Source organism: Lytechinus pictus, chromosome 12, assembly GCF_037042905.1.
Source record: "Lytechinus pictus isolate F3 Inbred chromosome 12, Lp3.0, whole genome shotgun sequence".
Classification (NCBI taxonomy): Eukaryota; Metazoa; Echinodermata; class Echinoidea; order Temnopleuroida; family Toxopneustidae; genus Lytechinus; species Lytechinus pictus.
The window spans coordinates 357,666-367,574 of NC_087256.1; the positions used below are offsets into that span (position 1 = coordinate 357,666).

The 9,909-nt window shown below is 38.8% G+C and overlaps 1 protein-coding gene across 1 annotated transcript; it reads left to right on the top strand.

Moving 5' to 3' along the window:
- The first annotated feature begins 3,288 nt into the window (after positions 1-3,288).
- On the top strand, positions 3,289-9,363 carry LOC129273127 (spondin-2-like). The gene is made up of 3 exons (XM_064107967.1): positions 3,289-3,498; positions 5,912-6,323; positions 6,830-9,363. Exons 1-3 carry the CDS (start codon positions 3,310-3,312, stop codon positions 7,153-7,155), a joined length of 927 nt encoding a protein of 308 aa, XP_063964037.1. The 5' UTR covers positions 3,289-3,309; the 3' UTR covers positions 7,156-9,363.
- Positions 9,364-9,909: the final 546 nt, after the last annotated feature.

The window sequence follows — 9,909 nt, forward strand, 5'->3', positions numbered from 1 at the left end:
TTAAATGTGTTCGGTGGAGCTTGGTCATAGATACATATTTAGGTACCTTTGGAATGCTAATGGTCATACCTTTAATAGTATGTGTCTTATGACTATCACATCAATAATTTCTAACAGTAATGAAACTTGGGTTTCTTTTTTTATTGATACATCCAGTATACTGGAACATGAGTATATAGAAAAAAATGAATTGTTAATAGGAGCTACAAAAAAAAACATTATAATGGTAAACACCAATATATCAAAGATTTATCTGTCTGACTGGTAGGTGAAGGTTACCTTCTGCATATGGAAACAGCCGCGGGATGCAGGTCAGTTTCCCAGCATTCTTCAAACACCTTTTTAGAAAGTATGCACCCTCAAATTCCAAACCAAAGCAGATATAACACGAACAAACATGCACCCCAAAATACATGCGAATGTGTTTTAACAGAACTTGGATTATTTTTCTTTCACATTGGTCATTTAGATATCTCCTGAACTGACCTTAATTTCCTTTCCATATAGCATGTATGGGAACAGTGCTTACCATGCCTACATCATGCGCGTAATGATGCCATGTGGGTGTCCGCGTGTGGGTGTATATGTGTGGGTGTATGCATGTGGGTCTGCGTGTAAGGGTGTTTGTGTGTGGGTGTACTTGTGTCGGTCTGCGTGTAAGGGTGTGTGTGTGTGGGTGTATGCATGTGGGTATACGTCTGTGTATGTGTGTGCGTGTACGCGTGTGGGTCTGCGTCTAAGGGTGCTTGTCTGTGGGTGAACGGGTGTGGGTCTGCATGTACGGGTGTGTAGGTGTGGGTGTATGCATGTGGGTCTACGTCTGTGTATGTGTGTGGGTGTCTGCGTGTGGGTCTGCGTGTAAGGGTGTTTGTCTGTGGGTGTACGCGTGTGGGTCTGCATGTACGGGTGTGTAGGTGTGGGTGTATGCATGTGGGTCTATGTCTGTGTATGTGTGTGGGTGTCTGCGTGTGGGTCTGCGTGTAAGGGTGTTTGTCTGTGGGTGTACGCGTGTGGGTCTGCATGTACGGGTGTGTAGGTGTGGGTGTATGCATGTGGGTCTATGTCTGTGTATGTGTGTGGGTATACGCGTGTGGGTCTGCGTGTAAGGGTGTTTGTCTGTGGGTGTACGCGTGTGGGTCTGCATGTACGGGTGTGTAGGTGTGGGTGTATGCATGTGGGTCTATGTCTGTGTATGTGTGTGGGTGTCTGCGTGTGGGTCTGCGTGTAAGGGTGTTTGTCTGTGGGTGTACGCGTGTGGGTCTGCATGTACGGGTGTGTAGGTGTGGGTGTATGCATGTGGGTCTATGTCTGTGTATGTGTGTGGGTATACGCGTGTGGGTCTGCGTGTAAGGGTGTTTGTCTGTGGGTGTACGCGTGTGGGTCTGCATGTACGGGTGTGTAGGTGTGGGTGTATGCATGTGGGTCTATGTCTGTGTATGTGTGTGGGTGTCTGCGTGTGGGTCTGTATGTAAGGGTGTGTGTGTGTGTAGGTGTGGGTGTGTGCATGTGGGTCTACGTCTGTGAATGTGTGGGGATGTGCGAGTGTGGGTGCACATGTGGGTTTCTGGCGGATTTCTGAAATGTATGTGAGTTTCTGCATCTGTTCTTATACTAATAGATTTAAGACATCTATGTTAGACTTATATCTATTTGAAAATTTACATCTAATCGATTCTCTTCGGCCCGTTAGGCTCTTTAAGATCTTTAAGCACAATATAATATCACAGTGTGAAATCGCCAGATGGTGAGATACATCATTAAAAAATATCTAAATTTTGGAAAATTTGGTCTGTATCCTTGCTACAATTTTTCAACTGACGACCATGTACAAAAAAAACTTGAACAAAACATAGATATTCTCTACCATTACCCGTTTCCATATGAAGTGATATCAAACTGCCCTACATATTCATGGGTTCATTCTGGGGCAAAGTAGATCACGCATCCAGTCAAGATTCATTTAAACTTTGTTTTTATAATTATCTCTAAATTTGAAATGGTCAACACGTTTTCCGGTCACAAATATAAAGCAGCTGTTCTCACAAATGAAATGTAAATAATAATATATAAAAAAAAATATTGGGTTGATTTCGTGAAAATTATATTTTCGCATTCAACTGAATTATTGAACTGAATATAAAGGTCAACATGGGAAAACATCAAAGAAAACTTTATGAAAGAAGGACAAAGTTTTTATTCTTAAAGTATCTTCAGCGATATAGTATGGATCTGGCGTTTCTCAGATGCAAAAACATAATTTGTGTCATTTTTTTTGAGAGATTTGACATCACTAAAACAAAAGGATTTCAGAACAGTGCTCTTCCAAGTCTGACAAGATTATTAAATAAGTACCATGGTAAATAAGTTTGCAATTTGTGTAATGAATGTGCAATATAGTGTTATTTATTGAATAAATAAAACACCTGAACAGTCAAGCATTCACTCTTACATTCAAGATACCTGAAGAAGGCCCAATTATGGCCGAAAGCTTGTGATTAAACTTGATGAACTGAATCCCGGCTACGTCTCATTGCTTATTCCCGCTGTATTTATAGCATCCTCTCATATATATATTATATATATATATATATATATATATATATATATGTATATATATATATATATATATATATATATATATATATATATTGTAAAGAAATGAATGAAGAGAACAATGGTAGGCGTAGCTTAAATCAAGGTTCCCCAGAGCTATCTACCCTTTGGAAAAATTGGTGATGCCGAAAAAATGTCTCTGCCGGGAGTCGAACCCGGGCCCCCAGCTTTGAACGCCGGTGCCTTAACCACTAGACCATAGAGACGGGTTAGTGGCTAGGGCGACCCCAATCCGATTTACCGTCAGATAGACAGATTTTCGACACTAAACCAATTATAATTTCCTTTGTCGGGTGAAGGTAGGTTTTAAACAATGACAAGCCGCCATGCTTCAGCTGGATCGAATCTATTGCTTTGATACAGTACACGTATGGGAGAAAGTATACAAATGTGTAAAGTTATACATGTACAACAGCTTTGGCAACTCTTTTATTTAAATATTGTAAAGAAATGGAAGAAGAGAACAATGGTAGGCGTAGCTTAAATCAAGGTTCCCCAGAGCTATCTACCCTTTCGAAAAATTGGTGATGCCGAAAAAATGTCTCTGCCGGGAGTCGAACCCGGGCCCCCAGCTTTGAACGCCGGTGCCTTAACCACTATGTATATATATATATATATACATATATATATATATATATATATAAAACCAATTTGTTTATACCCGATACAGGTGTGGTACACAACAGTCGCTTCACTATGTGGAAAGAGGGTGAACTCTCCAGTGAGCCCTTCTCACGTTTTGTTGAAGGTGCTGACATCAAGAATCTTCGTCCAGCTCTAACAGGAAGATCAACAGATGTCTATACTACCTTTGCCAGTGGTGCCGTGTCATCCGGTGTTGGCAGGACGTCAATTCAGTTCAGAATGCAAAGAGAATTTACCGAGGTTAGATTATCTTTTACATACGTTCATTATAATGATGATAGGTTCATTTAGATAGTTTTCAACAAATCAGAAGCGAACATATAGGACTTGCGTTCCATTTCTTTAGTTGCATTCAATAGCAAGTCATTTGCAACGAGCCCCAGATGTACTTTACACTGCCCAAGGTTCCATAAATTGGTTCAAGAGAGGATCAACCCCAATTTTGATTATCAATTTGTCAAAAACCATTTTACTTCCAAGTATGATAGAAGAGCAATACAGCCGTGGAAGCGCCGGGGTGTAGGGGTTCTGACTCTCGCCTTGAAATAAGAGTCGTGGGTTCGAATCCCACCATGGCCTAGGCTAAGCGTCCTTTGGCCATGTTGGCAAGGCGTCAATCCACACTTTGCCACTCTCACCCAGGTGCTAATTGGGTACCGGTAGGAAACAACCGTCAATGTGGTTGGTTTAGCAATTAGTGTGCGCCTAACATGAATCCAGTGACCAGGTTATAATTGTGAAGCGCTTTGTGCAGTCGTAGATTGATAAAGCGCTATATAAAAACCAACAATTATTATTATTAATATAGCAGCTATGTAGGTAAATTACGTTGCTTAAGTGTAAGCATATTTATATACATCCTCATCCTTGTGGACATGAGATTTCGATACCTGAAAAAAAAACATGCACCAAATAATCAAGATGCGGTCTCGACAAATTAATAGTAAGCAAAGAAGTTAAGGGATTGGTTTTAAAAGTGCAACAAATCATCCTTCCATAAGATATTCGGATGACGACATTTCAGTTTTAGTTGATATGACCAGGCGCGGATCCAGGAGGGGGCCGAGCCGGCCCCGGCCCCCCCCCCCCTATTTTTTGGCAACCTGCAGAAAAAGTGTACTCTTTAACTTGATAGAAACGATGAAAAACAGGAAAAAAAGTAAGAAAGAGGTATTATACACATGATGTGTAATTTACAGCCGGCCCGACCCGAAAGGAAACAAGAAAAAGGTGAGGGGAAGAATAGGAAAATATAATTTATATCAAAAAATTTTCGCTCGCGCTTCGCGCTCGCATTGCCTATGTAATGAATCTCTATCAAGAGGATTAAATGGCACTTAATATATCCAGTTCTGAAATCAATTTGCACACAATATTTAAGCTCGCACATCAAGCTTTCATTATTTTGTTTGATTTACACAAATTGTTAATATATATCAAAATTTTCAGCTCGCGCTGCGCGTTTGCATTGTTTGATTTGTGAGATACCTATCCTCTTTGGAAATTCTTACCAAAATGTCTCAAAATGCCCATTTATCATGTCAGTAAAAATTTAAGCTCGTGCTTCGCGCTTGCATTTAATTGTATGAGACACAACTTGTTCTTTATTTAAATAAAGACGTGCTTAGACTGTCCAGTTTCAGGTCGGAATATATAAAAAAATTCGCTCGCGCTCCGCACACTCATTATTTAATTGGTGATAGTTGTATCCTCTTCATTAATCACTAAAAAAAATTCCTAATTGAGTCCCTGTTCACGTTACTATATTAAAATTTCGACTCGCGCTTCGCGCTCGCATTGTTTAGTTGGATACTTATCTTTGTTCATGATTATAAAAACTGCTCAGAATCTTCAGGTCTAAGGACATAAAATATCAAAGAATTTGAGATCGCGCTTCGCGCTCGCGTATTATATTAAGACCACATGAGATACCTTACCTTGTTTATAACAATAAAAACTAAAACTTCAGTCTTTAGTTAGGACTACCCCTGAAAAACCAACAAAAAATCAGATAATAGCGGCCAATCGAGAAAAATGTTGATGAAAATATTTTTCGGCCCCCCCCCCCCCTATTGGCGAAAGCTGGATCCGCCCCTGTTATCCACTTTGTTTGCTTATCAAATGCTTGATGAGGTAAATATCGTTCCGTTTTAGAATCATAATAGCTCGACCGTTTGGTCGACGAAAACCCATAAAAAAAGCTTGTTAGGGGTTGGGTGTCTTGGTTGATGAAATAATGAAATCGAATACACCACTTCGAATCCCTGGTCAAGGGAATGACGGATATCAACAAACTATGGAGGTGGAAAGGTATTTACAACTTATTCCGAATGTTTATGAAATGATAGGACGATATGCATATTATAAAAATACAAACTAGAAATCGTTAAAGTGTTCTGGTCTGAGCGAGAGGTATACCCATATACCACCCTGTCACTGGACTGCTACATATCACTCCTATTCTCTTTTCAAATTGAGCTTGTAATGATTCAATAATTGTGTGTAGGCGTGGGAGAGAGCGGAAAGGTCAGATCAGTCAGCTTAACAGATGCAAGTCAATTCAATGTAGAATATTAGAAGTCCCACAAAGAACAGAGACCCAGGTATACATGGTCTATTTATATACCTCTGTATCTCCTTTACTTTTACCCAGGTCTCATTCGCCGTTCGAATTGTCCCGAGTCCTGATTGGTTTGTGGGTCAGTCATCCCTTGACCTTTGTAGCAGTGGAGAGTGGATACACGACATGACATTGGACCTTTATCCTTACGACGCAGGAACTGACCAAGGATTCATGTTCACCTCACCAGACTTCCCCGAAGTTACTCCTCAACCTATCGTTGAAATCACATCCCGCGTACCAAGTCACCCTGCCAATTCTTTCTATTATCCAAGGGTTGCACACCTGCCTCGTATTGCACATGTTACGTTGTCTCGAGTAAACAATGCCCAACCGGCCTGGATGAGACTATTACAAAGTGATCGTGGTGTAGCTGATGAAGAGGAGGACGAGGTGCACAACGCTATACCAAAGAACAAAAATGGCTTCTTCGGTTTGATAAAAGGTAATAGTTGTTACACTAGACGGTGTAGATCATCATTAACACAGTGTAATACTTTTGAAATGTTGATCGAGCACGGTTTGGCAAATTATGTTGACGAACCCTGCTTGAATTGAATAACGCAGTGTCACAGTGCGGAAATTACTGTGAACACACTGAGATCCTATATTGTAGAGGTGAACACAGTGTATGGGCACAGTATGCATGGGAACACTTTGGAAACACTGTGATTTTTCCAGAAAGCTCTTTGTTATTTCAAGGTAATATATAAAACAATGTTTACACGTGACATACCCTACATAAATCACATTAAAACAGTTATACTGTGACACCATCCTAAAGAGTAGCTCTGCTGTTGATAGGCATACAGTGAGTTGAATCGTACCATGTCGACTCGAGTCACATTATGCTTGCAAAATGATATGTGAAAACACTAATATAACGGGAACATAATATCATGTTGCTATTATCTATTCTTAGTAATTTACTTTTATTCATGTTACATTCAGATTCGAAGGCAACGACAACGATATCTGATCAAGTACTGACGCCTCTAGATTGTGAAGTGACGTCATGGGGTGGGTGGAGCCACTGTGACGTCACGTGTCGAGTAGGTCTGAAGCGACGATTTCGTCTAGTCCAACAGAAGCCCCTAAACCGTGGTGAGCCTTGTCCTGACTTGGTTGACGTCGTGATATGTGATAAGACATTGGCGATGGTTAAACCTGAGAAAAAGAAGTGTGCCCAGAAACACATCAGCAAGGAGAAAAAGCGATACATGAAGCAACAGCTCAGGAACTTCGACACTAAGGGAAAACGAAAATACATTGTCTAGTGAGCTGATGAGTGCATCTTCAACGAAATAATCAGTGATTAAATCTTGACTATTGCTAATCTACAATACATGTTTTAATTAAGATGCGGCACACACTAACACTAGTTCAACTCAAAGTGTCTCATTCTCGCACCTTTAACTCAATTCTTCGGGGTCCTACGCTGTAAGAACTTATACGACGAACGGAAAAGAGGACGGTAGATCAATGCGCGCATCCTCATTTTTTAAACTAAAGAAACCAGTATGTACAGACTAATACTTCGTTCTTCCTACTGTCGTGTTTATGAGGCTCCTTATTAATACCATCGCCATTAGTGCTATATAGATAATTGTTACTTCGGTTCAATGAAATGCCATTTGTTATGTCTATTAATTTATAGATTAAAAAAGAATGGTACACTGTTCAGAATATTGGATGAAATACCTCATAATTTTTAGCTGTATTCTATACCTAACCAACTCTCGAAAAATTATTTGTTTAATGTTGGGTAAACTTTTCAATAGACCTAAGCATTAACTGAGTGGTTGCTTGAGATGACCAATACCATATGGTTAGGTATACAGACGTGATTTGAAGTAGATCTAAGACAACATATTTCCCCTATACTCACACAAGAACATTCCCTAATCAAAACAGTTTGTCCATAATTTACATATAGCATCACATATGGTTCCGAGCAAGCTATATAGTTTTAGTGTCATCATCCGGTGGTATTGCAGTGATTTGCTGTGGCTGTTTTGATGGTTCAGCTTCCAAAACGTATGAAACAAAATTTACAATTGGATTGATATTTGTTTCAAAATTATGTAATATTTCTCATTGCCAATATGGCATTATAGAAAGGTCGTCACTCGCCATGTTCACTGAAGCGCAGCAATAATTTATAATGACAAGACCATGAAAACAGAAGTGATATAGATTATTTTGCAATAGAAGAATTATTCTGAGAAACCACTGAAACGTTTCTTTCCAATCATATTGAGATATTTGCTATAACACAGTTTCGTTCGGTTGATAAATGTTATCACTGATGTCTATTGAACAGAACTCTTCTTGAAGGAGCAGGCTTTATTGAAGATATGATGGAGTTGGCTAGCTGTCTAGTAATATTGCTTAGAAGTTTGCGACCATTGAGCAAAAATTTAACCAATCACGCACATAAAAAAAACCCCAAACGTTGGGATATGTTACTAATTTACCGATTTTGATCGTGTTATTTACCCGGCGACCAGTGAGAAACTGGTAAACCTTCTGGCAAAGTTGTCAGGGGTGATGGGAAGGGGAACCAATAATCGCAATTTTTTCTGCGCTATGGGTTGTCATGAAGCCAACTTCAGGGTCATCATATTCTCCCATATAACTTCGCAAGTCTGCAAGGATATAGCATATCCTTTCAATATCCTTATATAACATTCCCAATTTAAAAAAATGAAACTAAAATGATGAGCAACAAGAGAGAAACACATAATAGGCATACTGATTGACCTTAGTGTTAAAAATATATCTCCAAACATGAGAATGTACCAGCCAAATATCTTATCGATTGAGACTAAGTACTAAGTATAAATAGGAACGACAAATTTAAGAATGTCGTACCATAATCATAAAAAAGTAATATGCTGAGTTTACAATGTTATGAATATGTGGGATGAATGTCATACTTTAATGAAAAATGATAATTTATATATTTTTAATGACAGAGGGTACAAAGGTACTAATACAAAAAAATGTTATCAAAGTTTTATATTGACTTCATTTATTTTTATCTCTTTTAATATAAATAAATTTTTCCAACTCGTCATTAGATGGTGAAATGTGTTAAACGTAAATTGATTAATGGAAATGTAACAACATATACTTGTAAAATATAAGAAAAGAGGGAAAAGACGGGCTTTTAAAGTCGCTAAAACCAAAGATATCAGTTTCAACTTTATTTTTAAATTCTCCTGTTTAATGGTTATTTAATATTCGTAAAATTGAAAGAATTATTTAATATGATGATATTCTAAGGCAAGGGAATGCTTTTCCCTATTGTAAGAAGCTGTAAATAGGTATGTAAGATACAAATGGATTTAGAAGAGAAATTAATTTATATTGGTTGTAAATCTTGTATAGTGATCGTTTGCGTGACGTAATAGTGCACTTCAAAAGTGTCACCGCAATGTGGTGTAAATGTACGGATGAAATAAAACTTGACTTGAAGTAAACCTTTGCTCGTCTTTTTTTTCAATATATTTTGGGAGTATGCGAAAACATACTGCCCACGCCTATTGTTGTCATTGATGATGATGACGATGATAATGATGATGGTGATGACAATGGGGATGATGGTGATGATGGTGATGATGATGATGATGACGATGATGATGATGCTGGTAATGATGATGGTGATGATGGTGAAGATGATGATAATGACGATGATGATGGTGACGAAGATGATGATGCTGGTGATGATGATGATTATGATGATGGTGAGAACAATTATAATGATAAACTTTTTGTGAACTTTATGATGGCAAGGGTAATGATGGTATTAGTTTCGGTAGAGGGCGTTGCTGTTCGTATATTCATGGAAATCTGGCCATGCCCTAAAATCATGAAAATATATCGTGTTCTAGCTCAAAGATTCTAAGTTATAACAACCAACAATCAAACAAGACCGGTTGGTTGCTTCGCTTCCTCGAACTTTTTTTTGGGGGGGAGGGGTATTGATCCCGTTCCCCCATCGGTAGTGAAAAAAATCGCCGCCCCTG

Bases quoted from the DNA above. Each gene is read 5' to 3' on its own strand.
- LOC129273127 (XM_064107967.1), top strand. From the start codon at position 3,310: ATGTGGAAAGAGGGTGAACTCTCCAGTGAGCCCTTCTCACGTTTTGTT. The intron at 3,499-5,911 runs GTTAGATTATCT...ACTTTTACCCAG, and splicing joins TGCAAAGAGAATTTACCGAG to GTCTCATTCGCCGTTCGAAT. The intron at 6,324-6,829 runs GTAATAGTTGTT...TGTTACATTCAG, and splicing joins CTTCTTCGGTTTGATAAAAG to ATTCGAAGGCAACGACAACG.